Source organism: Plectropomus leopardus, chromosome 19 (assembly GCF_008729295.1).
Source record: "Plectropomus leopardus isolate mb chromosome 19, YSFRI_Pleo_2.0, whole genome shotgun sequence".
NCBI lineage: Eukaryota > Metazoa > Chordata > Actinopteri > Perciformes > Serranidae > Plectropomus > Plectropomus leopardus.
The window spans coordinates 8,709,623-8,730,284 of NC_056481.1; the positions used below are offsets into that span (position 1 = coordinate 8,709,623).

The following is a 20,662-nucleotide window of genomic DNA, read 5'->3' on the forward strand; positions in this document are numbered from 1 at the left end:
GGTTTTCAAAGTCAGATTTCTTTAAAAACACGCAGTCACAAACACACTTTAAAATGATACATGTAGGTAAGATTTTCACAGCTTATTCTCTTAAAATGTGAGCAATGTGTAATGCTCTGTGGATAGAGATGGAAATCGAGAACCATTTCCAAACTGTCCAATCCATCGCAAACATTTGTGTCTAAGCTTTTCAGTTCTTTTTATCAATACCGGCACATTTTTGTAACACTGCAAAACAATAATGACAAACTCAAGCAGCGCTGGTGGAAACTAGCAACAAAAGAGTCATGGCAGTGAGAAAGAAACGGTCCAAATCGTGGCCTCATTTCTGTAGAAAGATGACAACAATGCTTCTCGTTAAATAATTTCAAGTAACAGTGGAAACAGAAGCAATACGCTGAAATGACTTTCTACTCAAAATGAATGAATTTGTCACTCTACGCATAAGTGCCACCACTTCCCAACCGAGCAGCGTATGTGTTACCGACGGTTAATATCCTATGTGAATATTTTATGTTTCAATAACAATGGAGCTTTTCCACATGCAAATCTTATTTCTGTTTCTACGCTGTTCACAAAAAACGTTTTTCATTTTACACAGAAAAGTGATCAGGAATCAACAAGTAAATCATTTTTGTTTTTTTAAATCTGACAATAAGCAGAATAATGACATTGGCATCAACAAAATCTTCTCATTCCCACCCCTACTCCCGGGGTTCCTCGGCAGCATTTCGTTGTATAAAACCAAACATTTATTGGTAATTTTGCAGGACGTGAATTTAAAGACAGACACCTGTGATCTAATAAAGTTTTATTTTCTTAGAAATGGCCAGTTTCCTGTTTTCTTTTTTTGTCTTTCTAAGAAAGTATACCCCTTTTTGAATTCCAACTAGCATCTACATAATGGTTATTGAATACTTCACAATATATTAAGTCTAGATGTTATGGTACATGCATACGATTCAGGCTGCATGAGGAGCCACAGTCACCACGATACACGGGGGAGAGAAGGAGGGGGAGGACGGGGGCGGGGCGGGGACTGCAGATCGACTCTTCGGTTCCAGTTCAAAGGAGCTCTGACGCCTCCCATTGAAACCCTCTCCACAAAACACTGACTGCATCAACTTAGAAACATATACACACACGCACAACTTCCACTGTACACAACACACATTTACACACTCACATACACACCTTTATACAAGCGTGGAGCCCCTCCACCTGCCATTTAAGCTAATATACCGGAGAGGGTTTTTAGTGTTTAAACGAGATTCTCTTTCACAGAAAGAACTTTCACCACTGGGACGTCCGAGTGTCTGCACTTTGACAGGGAGTCGGGGTGGGAGGAGGGATGCTAACCAAAGAAAAAATAATAATAATTATAATAATATATAATAAAATAAAAGACATTCAAATACAGTCAGCTTTTTGCTTGAAAATACAAAACTACATGAGAAAGCATCGAAATAAAATCCATTGATCAGAACATTTTTTTTTTTTTTTAAAAAAAGCCCAAGTGCTCCATCACACACACAATCTTGCTCTTTTATCCACACACAACAGAGCAACATCCGCCCATTCGTTGCCTAGTTACAACTGCCTGGGCAGCCAATGGGGATGGCAGCTGCGAGGAAGCAGGAAGTCTCTTTGACAGCAGTTCTTGTGAGGAAGAAGAAAAAGTGGGCCGGGAGCCGAGGATTAACACCGGGGGTGGGTGGGAGAGATCTTCTGCCAAAGTGGCGCCATCGACAGCCCCTCTGCATAGCCCTTCTCTTCTTCTTTGTCTGCAGACTGCAATAAGAAATACTCCAGTGAGGAATCTCTTGTGGCCGTTCTGTCAGTCTCAGCTCCGCCGCTCCCTCTAGTGGAGCCTGCCTCCGCTGCAGCGCGTCGGACCGCAGCGGGCAGGAAGCTGCTTCCTCTGCAGCCTCTTTCACGCCGATCCCATCTGAGAGCGCCGCAATCACAGAGTCTCTCTGGGTCCTTATGGCTGCAAGTGGATGTGTGTGTGTGTAACTGTGTGTGGCTGTAAATGTGTATGTGTTTGTGTGTGTATGTGTGGGGGGGTGTATGGCTGTATGTGCAATGTGTTTATATGCTTGTGTGAGAGAGTGTAACTTGACCGGACGCCTTCAGTTATGTTGCAGCGTGTTGGACTCGATGGGCGGCGCCGAGTCATACAGAGTGTCTGTGTCGTGCGTGGGCTCTCCGGCCAGCGTGCACGGGTTGGACAACGTTCCCGCTCCGCAATCACAGAAAAACCTAAAGAGGAAAGACATCAGGGATCGTGAACCAGTCTCTTCAAATAAGTGAGAAAATGATGAAACTGCCCTTTAAGAACACTAAATAATTCAAATCTAGTCATTCCCTTTCAAAAAAAAAAAAAACCAAACATACATACATATATATATACACACACACACACATTTTTCTGCCCAGATAAATAAAACAATTGGTCAACGTAAAAATAAAAAGAAGGAACCAAAAATGTCTTACCGATCGTGCCGTATAAACTCTACATCGTGCCCTTGGTGGCACTTTTTGATGCAGTTTACACAGATGGCGTTTCTATCTGTTGTGTTACAGGTGTGACATCTAGAGACAAAACAGATTTATTTACATAACACAATGACGGAAAATGACTTTTTGACATTTTAATTCCACTCAGAATAAAATTGTACGACCAAGTTGAAGGGAAAAAAAACACGTACCTACAACAGTTACTTAAGGCTTCTTATTTACTTTTAATATTTTAGTTGGTTTTTTTTTTAACTTACTCATTTATTTTCCTCAGTATACGGAAGTATGTGTATATGTATATATGCACATGTGGGTGAATGTATGTACGCATACGCGTATGTATATTTATAAACATGTAGGAATGCATGTATAAATATACAAATATATGTATATAAATATAGAGAGATTTTATCTTACTTTGTATTATTTATTTACTCTTCTAAATATATTTCCCAGTTTAAAAAGGAAAAAACAACAACAGTCTTTCTGTAATGCTGGTTTAAAAACAGTTTTGATCGTATCAAAAGCGTACTAATACATTTTTTTGTAATCAACAGCAAAAAAACTGGCAATGTCATAATTGAATGCAATACTCAAAATAAAGATAAAAAAAAGAAATTCATCTGCATCAGTGAAATCGCTTGAAAAGTCGTTTTGTGCAGTGCCGGCTTAAATCACTTCAGCTCGACTTCAATGTACCAACATCAGACTGAACTTTTTATCCAACTCAGTTTACCTGTAGAAGTCGTGCATGGGGTAACTGGTGTAGCTGGAGATCTTGTAGAGGCACTGTCCTCGGCTCACCGCCTTCTCAATGGCGTCCTGGTTATTCAGAATCTTATTGTCTGACGGGGGACGGACAGAAAATGTGATGAGAAAGCTGATTCAAACAGGCTGTAACCAGACTGGGAAAAGCTTTAATGCTGGTAAACGTTACCTTTCATGGTGACGTTGACTCCAGAGGCCAGAAACAGGCCTCCAAAGCGATTGTTGAAGATCTGGTTGCCCTCGAGCGTGGCTGTGGCGTGGTTGGTGATTTCAATACCTGGACAGAAAAAAAGAAAGAAAAGTACCATCAGCACCTAAAGGAAATTGAGATGTTACTTATGCTAATTAAGAGCTAATTTTGAAAAAAGCCGACCTGCAGCGAAGCCGTCAAAAATGCGGTTCTTGCGAAGTATCGGGTGGCTGTTGGTGCTGATGAGCACGCCGGCCTGAGCGTTCCTGAAGATGTCATTCTCTTCCAGCAGACCTACAGAGAAAAAAATTCATGGTTCATAATGCAGATTTACAGGGACAATATGTAAATCTAAACAGCGACGACCAAAAAAGACACTCCAGAAGCTACATGATGCGTTTCTCTGAATCATAAGATCGTGCCGAAGTACCTCTGCCTCCGTTGAAGATGCAGATGCCTCCATCTCTGCCGTCATGAATCTTATTTCGTCTCAGTGTGGGATTGCTGTCCGTCTTGATCCACACCCCGGCCATGGCATTGTCAAAGATCTCATTGTCCTCGATGAAGCCCAGACCTGTTGTGTTATAAACAGCAGCATTTAGAAATAGAAGTACACATTCACAACATATGAGACAAACAGAGCGTCAGCAGAAACACAGACCTGAGTTGTAGACTAAAATCCCTCCATTCTGGCCTCCCCATATCTTGTTGCGCCTGATCTTTGGGTTGCTCCCCGTCCTGTCAAAATTCAACAAGAATTATTTTTATTAGTCACAATTGAGTGGAAAATGGAAACTAGAAAAATCTTGTCCAAGCCTATACGTGGAAGCATCTGGTTTAATTTAAAAGTGTCTCATATTTTGTATATTTCATTAATAGACTGTTGAAAGTGATCAATATTTTTTACCTTATTTGTACACCAGAGTACATGTGATTGTAGATGTCATTGTCTTCCAACACACCGTGCCCGTTGTCGTAGAAATACACACCAACCTAAAAAAAATAAAAAAAGAAGGGATAGATGACAACATAATCTGTATAGCAATTTGGATTGCCTTTAAGTATGAAATAAGCTTTATAAATACATTTGCCTGCCTAAACTACACCGGACCTTTTCCTACTATGACAAATCAAAATGTCTAAATCAAATAAATCAATGTACGGGAAACACTAAATGACATTTATACTAGTGCAAAAAAATTACACTGATTCAAGTGCAAAATTACAGTATATTTATAGTTTTTCTTTATTATTTTGGCACCTATGATGTTGGATGTAGGTTGTTGCAATGATCAGGAGTAGTGCTCCTAATTTCCTGGTACATTGTACGATGACAATAAAGGCCAGTTGAGGACTTTATATCAGGTTTCTGAAGGCTTTATATGTTTAACCATGTTAATCTCACCTGTTTGCCACTGTGGATGCGGTTCTTGCGGAGGACAGGCGTGCTGCCTGTGGTCACCCAGACTCCAGCCAGCGTGTTGCTGTAAACCTCGTTCTCCTCGATCACCCCCTGGCCTTTCTCGTGCTGAGACACAAAGCAGGATTAGCTGTCAAAAATCTCTGACACCAGGAGTGTTTCAGCTTTTATTCAGCAGAAAAATACTCAGTACTTGCTAGAAAAACGCAGAGAGTGTATTTACCACATAGATGCCCCCGTGCTGTCCATCGTGGATCTTGTTGTGCCGTACGATGGGGCAGCTGTTGGTTCGGATCTGGATTCCCGCCAAGGCGTTACCGTAGATATCGTTACTCTCTATCAAACCCCGTCCATCTCCAAATATGTACACCCCTCCTTGGTTACCGTTGAATATAGCATTTCCCCTGAATATAAAAAGGTGGGGAAAAAAATGGTCACAATGTTGGAAAAACATGCACATTGAGAAAGAGACATGACATTTTTCTACACAGCTGCATCATTTTCTGTATAAATATCAGCAGTGTTCATCTGAACATATTTTTCAGTCTTAAATAAAATCTTATTTTATTTTTGGTTCCTAAAGCTAGAAGAGAGTTAGACTGAAGCCTTTATAATGCCACTTGAAGTAAAATTTAAGACCAATTCTACAACCAAAATTGATGACAGACAAAAAAAGAACCACCATGAACCAAAATTAATGAATTCTTAGGGACAATTTTGTCCAAATTTTTACTTCAACACAAAACCATATTTTCTTGGTTAAGTTAAAAAGTTGCATGATCTGCTTTAAATGCTGAAAATATTAAGAACTATGGAGTAGGACACCTGAAAACAATGAAGACATTATGTTATTAAACTTATTACATTTGATTAGAAGTAGTAAATGAATATTATTCTATCATGATCTGTCATCATGAAAAAAAATAGATATCACCAATTATTTTGCGATTTTACAATGCAATGTCAGAAAATAAAGATTCATAATATCTTTCTCCCAATGTCTTAATACTTTGAAGAGATTGAAAGATTGATTTAATACATTTTAATACCAATAAGACATTATTATTTGATAAATTAATTTAATATCTTAAAAGACTTTTTAAAGATCTGCGTGAACTCTGATCACACTATAGTTTAGCTATACATGCTGTTCCCGTGTGATGTGTGTGTCCTCACCGTATCGTCGGGTCACTGTTGGACGTGATCCACACACCGGCGAAGTTATTGGCATAGATTTTGTTTTCTATAAACTGTCCTCGCCCCTTTTCGTGGACGTAGATGCCCCCCGTTTGGCCGTGATGAATCTCACAGCGCACCACCGTGGGGTTGGCGTAGGCCTTCACCTCGAAGCCTGCTATGCGGTTTCTATGGATGTTACAGTTCTCAAAGTAACCCTGAACACACAGAGGAGACAAATTAGATGGTCTGCAGTGTTTCTTCAGGTGGAATATGTGACGCCACATAGTGGCTGTGTATTTACCATGCCGTGATCGAAGGTGAACACTCCAACATCTCTTCCGTGATGGATGTGGTTACGTCTAATGATGGGATTACCGTGGTTTTTCACCCAAATACCTGCTAGCGCATTGTTGCTGATTTCATTGTCTTCATAAATGCCCTGAAACAGACGAGAAAACACAGAATCAGACACCTTTGTTAATATCCGTATAATCAAGGCAAACCATTCTATTAGTCCTAAGAAACCACGGCCAACTGGATTGATTTCGTGTTTCCTTGACATGGCCCAAAAATTAGAAAGAAATTGGTTAAAAAAAAAAAAAAAAAAAAAAAAGCAAGCAGCTGCAGCGAGGATACAACCTCTGTATATGGGGCGCCGCTCTAACCACTGAGCTACCAGGCACCCCAAAATTAGATATAAAAAATGTTTATTAATTCTATTTTTTTGAGACATAATTTTAAATATAATTTTTTGTAATTATGACCATAGTTTTACAGACATTTTCCCCTAATTTTTGTCTTATATTTGTCTGAGCCACCTCCCTCTTTCCAACTAATTTTCAGTCACCTTTTAGCCATTTCTTGAAATTCGTGAGACATTTATTAAGTTGGTCAATGTCTTTTATCTGAATGTTTTTTGAATGAAATCAAACCAAATTTCCCAGGTTTCAGGGGAAGGCGTCTGAACGCAGCACAAAAAAAACTGATGGCGATCCAGGTTTCAAAGGGTTAAGAGGGAAAAATAATGTCTTACCTGTGCGTGGTCTGTGATGTACAGTCCTACGTTCTCACAGTCACTGATGTTGCAGTGTTTGATGGTTGGACATGCTCCCTGGCCACTCACACACACAGCTGAACCCACTTAACACAGAAAAAAAAGACACAAGTGTTACACTCCAGCAATGCCACAAGGAATGATCCCCATCAGTCAAGTAATACGCAAATGTTTTAAAGCAGAACTACAACCATTTTCAAAATGCACACGTTATTCCTTTGGTCAGAGACAATCTGAAAATATTAGTAACATCAAAAAGTATCTTCCAAGTCAAAAAATTAACTGCTAAAACTCAAATTTGTGACGTCCTCAAGTATTAAGCTCCACAGACAATGAATTGGGGAAGATGTTCTATGTGACACCGAAAACAGCCACAGGAAAGTTCTGAGTATCAGAAGTGCACCAATCATATTGTTCCTGATAATACCAGTATAATTTTTAGTATGATTAGAAATGTATATAATAATAATGGAAAATGTTCAATTCATTGACAGAATAAAGTCACACACATTGCAACAAGCATTGCTGAACACGAAATTCACTTGTGATGTGCTGTTGTCTGTAGCTTTTTATCGTGTGTTGTAAGTGATGTGCTTTTTGCCTCTTCTTTTTCGTATCACTTTACCTAATGGGCTATTGTGTGTATTATTAGTCTTGTGTGTCTTTTTTTTCTTGCACAACTTTGTATTGTCATGTCATTGTGCTGTGTTTTTGTTCTGACTGCAGATGCGAATTAGCTCTAAACTATAATCAGGTACGGTGCATCAAATGGTAACATTTATGTTTTAAACTGTGCATGGTCCCTTTTAAATAAATTAAATAAATAAAATAAAATTGCTCCGCAGTGGAGGAGTTGACTTCCAAATACTAAACTAACTACAGTAGAGTGGAGTCAGTGGCGTTGTTAGGTCTAGGTGTCCAGCGCTACAGCCCTGAATGTTTCATGAACGGCTAGTTTTTACAATTTAATCATCAATTCAATCTCTTGGGATTTTTCCAAAAGAAAAGTAAATTGTGTATTAGTTGATTTTATATGTAATTATAAAATATAGGGTACTTATTTTGTATTTGGCAAATGTTTAGATATGTAATTTGTGACTTTTTAAATTTAATTGTACTAATTAAATATTATACTGAACAGTTATTTTGTTTTTTTTAACAAACTAAAGACACGACATATATTTTGTCCCACACGTTTATTCATCAGGATAAAATATAACTATACCTTAGCACTTATTTTGTCATAATTGTTTGTTCTTGAAATTGATAATATATTTGTCAGTATTTTGTCATAACATCAAGAATATTGTCTTTGCAAAAATACTCTAAAATATTGTGGTATTATTTTAGGTCCACATTGCCTACCCCTACTGAGTATATGGGCAAGCTTTTTGTGTCAGAACTGCCGTTGCATCAGAAAACGGGTCATTTGGGTATAAAAAAAAGAAAACAAACATTCTGTGGATCAAAAAACACGCTCCTATTCATCGTCTAAGGAGCAGCTGCAGACTTTATCTTTAATGGGATTACCAGTTTGAGACCCATCTCTCCGGTTTCTGGCTCAGAGAGAGAGTAGCTCATGTTCACAAATACTGATTTAACTTTCCTAGGCCATGAAAATAACATATCGACATTTAAATTAGGTGTGTTACATCCTGGGACATCTCCTCTATCTACTTTTTCAGTTAGGTTGCAGGTGAACCACAGGTGCAGCCCTGCCAACCGTCCTAATTGCTGATGTGTTGCACCTGGTCTGATTACCTGGGTTGCTCTCTCTCTCAGCCCAGAGCAAAGTCGCCCTCTAACCACTTTGCTTGCTTTTGATTGTCTAAAAAATAACTTAAAGTTTGGTTAATTCAACCTCGTTTCTTCCTCTATGTTGCTTCCCTTGAAACAAGATTGTAACAGGTGGTGTTCCCTTTTAAATCGCCACTGACATGAAGAGATGAAAGCAAGCAAAACATTACACACAAGAAGCTGGATCAAGCAAAAGATCAGTATTTTTAAAAACACTTAAATTATTGCTGTTCAACAGGGCAGCATTAAGGCCTTTTGAGCTCCTCCTTGTGGACAAAAAATGGCACGGCCCTCCTTCCTGCACCAACTCTTCAGTGCTAATTAAGGTCTTAAGTGGAGGTAAAAGAAATAGAGGCCAGTAAAAACGAAAAAAATATGGAATTGACATTAACCTAAAGTCAAAATTTAAAAAAAAAATTAAGCTGATATTTAAAAATGTTCAGAGTAGATTCCACACACTATGAATCACTCCCAAGACATACGGTCTATTGGTGCTAAATGTGCCGTGATTTCATGCTACATGGTCTTAATCAGACGATAAATATAAAGACACAAAGTCACAAGACCAACGCTGACGGAAACTAAGCGTCAATACACGAGGTGTTGAGTTATGCCGTGCAACACTGGCACAGATTCTTTTCTCTCCAGATTTTATATTGCTGCCCAAGATGCCAAAATGTTTCATGAGAAAGAACAAAAAGTAGTTGCCAAAAAAATATACTGCTCCAGGGTTTTGGGGTTTTTTTTAGTCCAAGACCCAAATGACAAATTTAGCCTCTCATCCTGGGACACAATGCCTTCACTGATCAGTAAGAAATAATGCAAAATTAGTGACACTACTTTTGTGAAGCTTAAGTTGAATCAGCAGACTGTGTTTTTAAGGTTGAACTGTATTAATGTCATTGTGTCCTCCCATAGTAACAAATGGTCGGGGTGTGTGTGTGTGTGTGTGTGTGTGTGTGTGTGTGTGTGTGTGTGTGTGTGTGTGTGTGTGTGTTACCTGTGCATGTGGAGCGGATGATGCAGTGGTCGATGTTAGGGCTGCAGTTGACCGTGATCTCCAGACAGTGGTGGGCGTTGTGGTGCTGCGCTGACTTATCATCTGGATTAAACTGAGGAGAGAAGAGCAGCAGAGGTCAGACAGTGGCTGCGCTTACTGACAACACATCAAGCTTCTGTCCACCCACCACATCCACACTGGACTCTCCCTACTGGAGGCATTAGTGCCGCTAATACTTGTAGCTGAAGACAGGAAACAGCGATATCTTACACCACAGTGAAGAGACACAGAATAATCAATACCTGTCACGTAAAGAGTGTTTTTGGTGTAACCGAAGAAATTTGCAACAGACAGGAAACCTTTACATTCTTCAATAAATTTATCTAATAACTCGCATATTGTTACAGCTGTTTTAACTCAACATACAAGAAACAACAACCTACACACAACAGTCAAACATCAACCCTAATTTGGTGATGTCTCCTGTGTAATATGCATTGTATGACATTGATTAAACTCTGACAAATCAGTCTGATTACATTCAGGTCCACTCCTCACAGGGTTCCCACATCTTAAGTCAAGTGGGATTTAAGCCTTTTTAAGACTTTTTTATCCCAACTGGAAATAAATTTAAGTCCATTTTTCAGTAGTCAGTATTGAGGGAGGAAAACGTGCTAACTTCTTACGGCTGAGGGGAATTTTATTTTATTTTTTTAAAATATTTATTGTAACATAAAACATGACTCTTCGGTGATGTTAATGCAAATTGCATTCTGTAAAAAAATTTTTGGCAAATTATTTGGGACTTTTTCAATGCAATGTGAGAAGAAAAGATTAATATAAATCCCACCTCAAATTTCAAAGCATTTTTAAGACTTTGGGTTTAAGACATTTTAATGCCAATGAAGGCCTTGTTTTTAACTTAATGAATTGATGTATGAATCCAGTGCATTTTAAGACTTTTTAAAAAGATCCCTGGGAACCATGCTTCCTCAGCTCATCTAAAACGTAACATGTTTCATACTAAACATATATCCTTCTAGCTTGCATTTTTAAAAAATCCGATCTGAAACAGAAAATGTGACGGCGAGGCAGCTTATGCTGGACACAAACAAGCAATTTAACTGTCACACAAAAATTTCCAAAGTTATAAATCATGAGAATTTGAAGTCGGTTGCTGCACACTTCCTTGATCTTGATTGTTTGGTGTAAGGTCAGTCTGGGCTGTCTTAAAGTCAGTTTTTTTCTCATCTTGACATTCCAACAAAATCAAATATATTAAGTGTTATTTGAAGTTTTTAGTCTTGGCTCATGCAAATACTGAAATTCATTGACTTGTTAAGGCGTCTGTTCTCTTTTATTGTGGAAAAGGAGGAGAAACTGGAGGAGTTGTGGGATAAATTAGATCCGTTATTTAATTCAGCCTGTATTTGATCCACCAACCGGCGCTTATTTGAGAGACACTGAAATTTTTGATCAAATTTGAATTATATTATACATTGCTACTAGGTCAGGGAATAGACACAAAACAAAAAAAACAACTATTAACAGTTTGGCAAACAAACATACAAATTGAATTTGAATAGGAGGCAGGTAGCAAGTTGATAGTTTATATTTATGGATTAAACTGATGCCAAATTGATAAGAATATAGTCGACATATGAGGCCTTTTATTTTGTCTTTTTAGAATTGTGCTTTTTTGCAGACACGTACAGAACTGTTAATGTCATATTTCTTAAAGGGAGTTTGGCGTAATATTTTTAACCAGGAGCAGGATGGGAAATTATACAAAAATTAATCAAGTTTTGGGAAAAAAAACACTCTTGTTTCAATAAAACATTGATATATAAAAGTTGAAATCTAGTTGTAGTCTTGCAAATAGTGATCCTGCAAAATGCTGTTTTTGCAAAATCTTACAGTGAGTGACTGAAAACTCACATTGTCCTTAGATGTGAGAGGGTAAGTATTTAAAGTCTTCTGGTGTACGATAAGGTTAGACCTTGACAAATATCAGGCTTTTATCTTTTAAATATTCTGTACAGGAAAACATCTTTTATAGGTTGATCAAAGAGTCTTTTTCGAAATACTAAAACTGCAGAGACATTTTTTTTCTTGCTAGCCACACAATTTGGGTTTATGATCAGGAGCCCAAGAGCATCATCACAAGGCCCACGATTGTTATTTGCCTCATTTGTGGTTCTTACTTACAGCAACCCAGGAGTCTCCATTTGGGAAATAATAATAATTTCATCCTCAACCATGAATAAATAATAAATTAGAGACTAAACTGGACTTCCCCACTGTGACTTAACAGTCTGTGATGAGACAGTGAAACAGGGTTTTTCATCTACAGCCCAGTTATTAAAAAAAGGGTCAAATAAAGGGAAAAAGTGAGATCTGTTTACCTTGATGGTCATGTATCCCACATAGGCGTCCTCTGAGCCCTCCATGAAGACAAACGTTGAGTCTCTTGTGTTCTCTATCACCACCTTGTCTGCTACTTTACCGGGAGCTGATACATATGGACATAAACACAAAGTATGTCTCATCCTAAGAGAGATATTGATTGCATGCGGCACAGGCATTAAGGAAAATGTCTTAAGTACTTTTCAGTGCAAGAAATATGCTTACCTGCACCGATCATTGTGATGGGGGACTCTATATAAATCCACTCGTCTGTATAGATGCCAGAGTGGACAAAGATTAGACCGTCAAAGTGGGCCTCTTGTACTCCGCCCAGCGCATCCTCGATGGTGTCATAATACTGCAGGAGAAAAGGTACAAACACTTACAGGCAGAATATACACGCCCACAATTTATCACAAGGCAGTTTGGAAAAGCAAGCAGGTGTTTACATTAGCTGTGCTTCGCATAAATGTCAGTGGCCAGTGAAATAAATCCACAAGCTTTTTTTTCTTTTAGCTACGACTTACCAGCATATTCTCTCTGCCTTTGTATCTGCCGGGGTTACTGTAGAAATGCTCAGCAAAGCCTGGTTTTACATGAGCACCTTTGTACTGCAACAAAGAAAACACAAAAAGTCAAAATATGTTGCTTGTGACCATGATATTAACATGGTGCTAATTAAACCTAGATATCAGGGCTGTACAATATGCAAAAAATCTTATTGCAGTTTTTTTGACAGATATTGCAATTGTGAGTCACAATTTTATAGCAAATTGTATTTTTTTCAATTCATTTTCAGTGGGGGGAAAAAGACGACAATTAAATGATTTTATTTTGGAGTCTGGACCAAATCATGTTCTCTCACATCTTGAAAATGATTTGTAGGCCAGGACATTTCTTTAGCCTCACATTGATTCATTTATAATGGTATGTTGTAACACATTTTCCAATGTCAAAAAACTGCAGTTCCTGCTACCTGGACATTGCTCTTGGCCTTATTGCAATTTCAATAATATTCTGAGTTATTGTGCAGCTCTACTAGATATCACTAAACTTTGGTGTGTGATGTTTTTGAATTAAAAGAACAGAGTGCAAACTGTATGTGCTTCACATGAGGGTAGCAGAAAACACTGCAAAGAGGAGAATTCTCCAATAATCATTGGAAAAATAATTTAGCTTTTGTCTAGGAGATATGTTTTTCCTGATTACTGCTCCTTTTGCTGTCTTGCAACACCTGAAACCCAAATTAGGAACCACCAGCACCAGCAGAACGAAACTGTATGCAAAGATAGATCACAACAGATGCAACAGCGAGACAATGCATTCTTTAATTTCTGGATAGGTTTAAGTAAGGAGGAGGACTCCTGTTCCGAAACAAACTGCTATTTATGTGACTTTCACTTTGAATTCTCCTGTTACATAAATCAAACATGTTTGCGTCCCATCAGCCCGAGGACCTTAGATGACTTTTCGTCTGAAAGAAGCCCTGGACAGGCAGAATTAGAGAATGATTTACACATGCCATTAATATAGAACAGACAGAAAAAATGTGATCATGTTACGCTGATCTATCTGTGAATGAACTGAAAGCATTCATTGTGAGACTGAACTTCAGAAAAATAATACACATGCAGAATTTTTTTTTTTTACAGCTCCTAGTCGTAAATCGTTGACCTAAATTTCCCCAGTCCAAATACACTGGAACTTGTTGGCATTTCCAGTAAATAATAATATGAGATCAAAGCACTTTTAATGTCAAATTTATCTGACTTGTTTTTTCCTTCAATGCTTACAGTTGCTTAATCGAACGCATTTTCCTACATGCTTATCCACGTAATATATAATGATAGCTATGCTTCCATTTCTGCCTGTGCATACTGAGATATATAAAAAAAAAACCAAAACACACAGACACAAATTCTAGGGATGCACCAATTTATCGTCCACACATCAGTTTTAGCTGATATTTGCAAATATCTGCAAATAAAATGACATTCACCGATGGAAGCGGCCAACGTTTTTCTGTTGTGTCACACCAGTTTTGAATTGCTAAAAATTTAGGGCTCAAGACTGACGACATACAGTGGAAAATAGATAACATGTTAGGGGACGACCAAAAATCTTCCCTGAGACTCTTTTGGTACATAAGTTTGCAGTGAATTTACTGCTGACACATCACAAGATGCACCCTATTTTTCCTCAGTTAGTGCTACTTTGTGAACACAAATTCGCTGTTGAAATCGGCAGGAGAGCAAGTTAACGTTATTCGTGAAAAGCTGCTGGCGGGAACTAACTGCTGCTGGAGGTTGCATCGAGTTACATTGTGAGGCGCTCAAGTACTCGCTTTTGTAAAAATGAGTACTGGCAAAGGTAAATTATAATGCTACATGATTTGTTCGAATGTAATCTTGTGAAATAAAGTTTTTGCTGAGGAAGTTGAATAAATACAGGTGTTTGAAGGAGAAATTTGTCTGTTTTCACAGCAACATAAAAGAGATATTAGAGAGGAATTTATGATATATTATTTATAGCAAAGAGGCTTTTGAAGCAGTTATTTTCAAAATAAAAATTCACATAAAAGAAGGTTAGATAGGAAATTGCTTCATAGACATTTAAGATTGTATTGTGCTCGTTCATAGATCATGTTATGAAGTGCTCAATGTCTTAAAAACATTTTTTTTCCATAATGAAGACTTCTTTGTTTCCCTGGCACTAAATAATAAAAACGAATTAACAACAGCAACTAAAACATAATATCTTTAAACCAAATTGTTATTTTAAAGACTGTATCAGCACAGAATTTCACAATCAGTGCGGTCCCAGATGAATACAAGTACTTAAGTAAGAACACTTTTAAAGATACATTTTTTTGACTGTTGTTTTTTTTCTTTTAACTGCTTACAGTTGATTAATCAAGGACATTTCCACAAGTGCTTATCAATGTTTTATTGTGATAGCAATGCTTCCATTCGGCCCTGTACATATTGAGATATTATATAAATGTATATGAATACACATACAGACATTGATTTGTGTGTGTGTGTGTGTGTGTGTGTGTGTGTGTGTGTGCAAAGTGTTTTAACTTTACAGGCACTCTTTTCCCCAAGTCCAAAATTATAGCTCTTCTAAGAGGCATAGATTTTATTAGAAGGCCATTTATGAATTTTCAAAGCTACGTGTTGTTTATTTTTAATATATAAAAGAGAAAATGGAAAGGGACTGAAATTATTTAAACCAAGTCTGTGCAAAAAAAAAACGATGCTCTTCAGGGAACACTTTCTTTTCTATAATAACAAATATATATATAAAGACTATGAGGGCAGACTTACCAGCTGTTGGAAGCTCTCCTTCCAGGGGTTTGGGTGTTCATGCTCCTCGGGGCTGACTTGGTAAAACCTCCCTGGCTCAGGGTGCATCATGGGACGTGTGTACTCAAACACCTCCATGTATAGACGCTTCCTGTAATAATAAACACAACAAAAAACAAATTTCACTTGCTAATTTTAATGACTAATATTCGAAACAGAAAAAAAACACGTTTCCATGTCAGCAGTACTGACCATAGGATGGGGTCATTGGCGAGCTGGCTGAATCTCTTGCAGACACAAGCAGCCTGACAGAGGTCCTGTTCCAGTAAGTAGGAGAAGATCTTCAGAACAACCTCATCTGGAAGCTTCTGCTGCAGATATTGCTCTGCTGGGGCTGCTGAAAACACACACACACACACACACACACACACACACATTCACAATGTAAGCTTCAAGAAAACATTTTGACACTAAAAGCACATTTCACTATGGAGTCATGCCATTTAATGGACTGCAAAGGAACACGATATGCCAGCACACACACACACACACACACACACACACACACACACACATACACACACACAAAATCAATAAAGATTTTCTTTTAAAAAGACTAAAAAGCTAACACTCTCCTTGCCCCAGCTGCGGAGATTTAACACACACCTGGCAGGTCGTGGCTCTTACCGGACACTCGTGCCCGCTTGGCTCTATGGCCAAAGGCCTCTGTTGATGAAGTGGAAGCTCCCTGTAAAAGAGAGGAAATAGGATATTAGCTTCATGCCAAGATTCAAGCACTAAGTAATCAACTGGAAAATAGACTGCTGTGTCACAAAATCATTGTTGTTTCAAAGGAAGACACAATCAATCTGCATTTCCCTCTCGTTCACGCACCGAAGTCTGTAGACTTACACACTGCAGTCTTAAAAAATGCACTTTAATGTATCAGTCTAACCTCCATTGGGCCCTTGCTGGGGCAGGCAGAGGCGGTGGCAGAGGCAGCAGCGGTTCTCTTGGGAAGCAGGGTCTTGCGTCGAAGCTGGTAGGGACTGTTCTGAGCTCCTGGACCGGACTCCTCAATAGCCATCTCTGCTGCAGCAGCTGCAGGAGCCTCCTCATCTGGATGAAAAAGAAAAACAGATTTCCTATACATACACCACTTTCTCAAGAAGCACTTCAATGCACAAAGCTGCAGTATAGACCAAAGCCGTGAAATTAACAATAAGCATTGTGTATATCTCTGTTTTGCTCAAACACACCGCAAAAAAATCTTCAGCAATTGCAGCAAACACTTTGACCACTCTTATATTCCTAATGACACAATACTGTGCATTCAGCTCACATGCTGTATGCACACTGCGCAGGCTGACAGACATGGTAATAGTTGGTAAGGCAGACAAAGGTTAGTGATTGATAACGGCAGATGCACCCCCTGCAGCCACACTACCAGTCCTTCATGTCTACCCATTGATATCAGGCAGAATTTGTGTCCCTGGGTCATGCATGTGCAGAATCACACTCATCTTTTATGGTGCTGTCAAATTAAGGGCCGAAGATGAGGTCGATCAGACGTGCGGCTAATGGCTAGAAACTGAACTGCGTAGCTGGCAAATCCGCGGTGTAAACAAATCGAGCCACGGCTAGCAGGCTCCGAGAACAAGGAAGGGGATGTGGGTTCAATCTGTAGCTCCAAACTACAGTCCCGAGCTCAGAAAATGGACTCGGTGATTTCATCCAAAACCACACCGTATCATCTATCACAGCTGATCCTGTGTGGCCTCTTGAAGCTGAGGGCAGCTAGCTAGCATTGCCCCGATTCGCTGCTAATGTTTTTGTTAACGTTACACCCCAAAAATGGCAGTCCAAAGACGCCGCAGATTTACACCCTCGGAATCGTTAGTGACAGCTGGGAATGCGGCGGCCGGGGAGACACGCAGATTGTGGTCGGACTCTGCGATCCGTTTGCTTTCAGCTGTGGTTACCTGAATATGATCTATTAATGTTTTAGCTACATACGCATTACGAAGACAACCCCCAACCTCCACATAACCTGGTAAGCTAGCTAGCGGTGTTAGCTAGCCCCAATCACTCAAGCCAAACAAAGCGCGGCCTGGCCTAAGAGCGAGAAGCCTCGGGTTTTCCTGCTTTGACCCGCCGCGTCTAGGAGTGGAGAACGGGCCAGCAGCGAAAAAAACGAGCGTCGTTTGAACGGTTACCGCCTGCTTTGTGTTAAACCATTAGCCGACTAGCTTACCTCTATCCCCGTTGTTCCGTTCGGGCTGCACCGGGCGCGGCCTCGACACTCGCCTGGGTCTCCTGTTGGTGGCTCTGACGGAGTTCATCTGGGGAGTTGGTTGTTGGAAAAATAGCCTGCTATCCTCGACCGCCCGCGTCTAAATTTAGCCCTCGACCCGAACTACCACCCTCGCAGCCCTTTTTTCCAGCTACACCCAAACAATTGCGATCAAAAACCCGCTGGTATTTGGGGTGTAATCGCTTTTTTTCCCCCCTCCGTGGTGTTACAGCTCCCCCCGTATCGCTGCTCGGTGCCAGCTCCGTCTCAATCTGTAGCAGGAGGAGCCATTAACCCACACGGGAAACAATCGCGAGAAAAAAAATAGCACAGTGTTCGCTCGACCAATCAGATTCGCCGTTTTATGAGCTCTCCATACATCGGCCAATCAGGAGCTTCGTTTCAAACGGGTTGACAAACCTTTCTGTTGGGGTTCGGGATCGGTCAAGCGGCGACTTTATCGATGCATTAGCAATAAATTATATTGATCCGTACGCCAATATAAAATTTTAAAACAGGTAACTAAAACTACAAACAAAACTATTAATTTCTGCAAATTTTACAACTAATAAGGTGGCCCTCTGTGTGTGTTCATTCTTGTGTCTATTTTATTTTATTTTTTAAATGTATTTATTTAGTTGGTTATTTTATTTTATTCGTCTGTCTTGTTTGTACCTACTTGTCTCAATATTTTCTTTTGTAAATTTTGTTCACAGTTTGCCACATTATATTTACAAATTGAATGTATTGACCAGTGAATGAATAAACAAACAAACATAAAACAAAACAAGCAAAAAAATACAAACAAACAAATAAGTATAGACGCGATACATTTAGGCTACATTTTATAGCCCCACTCCCCGTTGTCATTGATACATAGAGGTTAGAACTATATATTACTGTAAAAAAAACAAACAAACATGTAACACAAAACTATCAACTGACGGAAATTTTACATTTTGATAACTAATTTCAGTAAACCTCCGTGTGTGTTCATCCTTGTAACTATTTTATTTTCTATTTATTTATTTATATCTGGTGTGCATGAATATAGGTGCACGTGTGTACTCAGATATGTAGCTTTCATATATGATGTTATATATTCCTTTTACCTTTTATCAGCCTACATATAATTAATATATAGATATTGTTCTACTTTTTTAGTGTAAAATTTGGCATATATTCAGTCGTTAACTGTGAGCATGAACGTAAATAAACTCAAACTGAAATAATAACCCCTCACCCTCACAAAGCAGGATATGAATTGTGAGTCTGTAGATTGAAGGCAGGCAGAGTAAAGTAAAAATTTAAAAGCCCTTTCAAAATTATTTTGACAATTATACTTCATTTGAAAATCAAACAATCACTTACACATTTGAACAAAATAATTAACAAGATAATAAAATGATCTTTTGTCACTATTTTTAAAAAATCATTTTAAGGCACATTTAATTAATTAATTTATGATTTAGAATTAGATTAACCTGCTACAATTAAACACTAAAAAGCATATAACAATTTAAGTGGCGATACAAATCTAATCAGTTTAACACACATGAATGTAAATAATCTTTTTACAGACACTTTTTATGCCAGGAGGTGCATGTTTGAGTATCAAATCTAAGATTTTGGGTGGCATATAACCCTTTAACCCTTTGAAACCAGAGTTAATTTGATTTGCTGATATTTTTTTTTTAAAAAATGGGAAGATGACAAAGAACAATTTAAGAAGAAATGACCCAAAATTAGAAGAATAAGGGGGAGAAAAGGAAAAGAAAATAAGATGGAAATTAGAAAAAAAAGGCAAGGAAGAAAGAAAAGGAAATGACTGAAACAAGTGCATAAAAATTACACTAATGGTGTAACATAAATTTAACTGTGTAATTGTGATAGTTGTATCTATGTTTTCTGGACATTTTCCCCATCGTATTAAAGGCTTAATGAACATGTTTGATCAATTAGTATCATATCACATAAGTGGACCACCAGATGGCATTGTTTGTCTGCAAACGATGAGACTATGATCTCACAGTAGTTAAGGAATCAGCATTACAGAGACTGCTTTGTCACATTTTTACAAAGTTTATACCTGGAGTTAATTATTTTCTGTTGTCACATTGTTTTTATGTCTGATCTATATGTAGGACCCTTTACCAAACCTTTTAATAGTCAACAAAAGCAACAATTAGTCATTTATCTGTACTCTTGAAAAAAACAATTTTAACATTCTGCTGGTTGGATTCAGCGACCTAAAATCACTGGTTTTGTCGATTGAGTCTGGTGGCTTTGGCAAGAGCATCAATCAACTTTATACTTTATTCAAGATCAGTTGTTGCCACAGTAACGACTATTCTTCCTGGGGTCCACGCAAAATGTAAAAACAAGACATATTAAACTACCACATCATACATAATTTGCATCTTCAAACAAAATTAAAAAAGCAAAAGCAAGAGACAGCGTCAACTATTTCACAGTCAGTGTCACATCAGTAGATCTTTAAAGCAAATCAATCAGCCCATAACCTGCACGCACAGAAATATATGTAACTGCGCAACTCCCTGCTGTACAGTGAGGCAATACAGTTTACCTTAACATCCATCTTATGTTAGTAAAACTGACTCCTTTTTTAGTAACAGCTGTTCTCACTTTCTTAAAGCACTGAAACCATTAACGGCTTCACTTTGAGAGGGCAGTCTGCAGCGAGATAAAGCGGCGAAAATATTCTTA

At 38.5% G+C, this 20,662-nt stretch overlaps 1 protein-coding gene across 4 annotated transcripts; it reads right to left on the bottom strand.

The window, feature by feature from the left end:
* Positions 1-796: 796 nt before the first annotated feature.
* Positions 797-18,217, bottom strand: fbxo11b (F-box protein 11b). 4 transcript variants are annotated; one of them, XM_042507663.1, is made up of 22 exons: positions 17,897-18,217; positions 16,598-16,761; positions 16,330-16,390; positions 15,895-16,036; positions 15,664-15,793; positions 12,862-12,945; positions 12,560-12,692; positions 12,334-12,440; positions 9,929-10,040; positions 7,111-7,217; positions 6,379-6,516; positions 6,075-6,292; positions 5,122-5,302; positions 4,884-5,006; positions 4,386-4,471; positions 4,140-4,216; positions 3,909-4,052; positions 3,662-3,772; positions 3,458-3,565; positions 3,257-3,365; positions 2,497-2,595; positions 797-2,262 (listed from the first exon to the last, which is right to left on the bottom strand). In XM_042507663.1, the coding sequence occupies exons 1-22, from the start codon at positions 17,982-17,984 to the stop codon at positions 2,133-2,135; spliced, it is 2,652 nt and encodes an 883-aa protein (XP_042363597.1). In that variant the 5' UTR covers positions 17,985-18,217; the 3' UTR covers positions 797-2,132. The 4 variants fall into 4 exon arrangements, with proteins under 4 accessions (XP_042363597.1, XP_042363596.1, XP_042363595.1 ...); XM_042507662.1 differs by having other exon boundaries at positions 15,895-16,039; XM_042507661.1 differs by having other exon boundaries at positions 16,309-16,390.
* Between the last annotated feature and the right edge of the window lie 2,445 nt (positions 18,218-20,662).

Excerpts from the sequence above, each read along its gene's own strand:
- fbxo11b (XM_042507660.1), bottom strand. The coding sequence starts at position 17,984 with ATGAACTCCGTCAGAGCCACCAACAGGAGACCCAGGCGAGTGTCGAGG. Across the intron at positions 6,517-7,110 it reads ACATCACAGACCACGCACAG|GGCATTTATGAAGACAATGA; the intron begins GTAAGACATTAT and ends CGTCTGTTTCAG. Across the intron at positions 6,293-6,378 it reads TCACCTTCGATCACGGCATG|GGTTACTTTGAGAACTGTAA; the intron begins GTAAATACACAG and ends CTGTGTGTTCAG.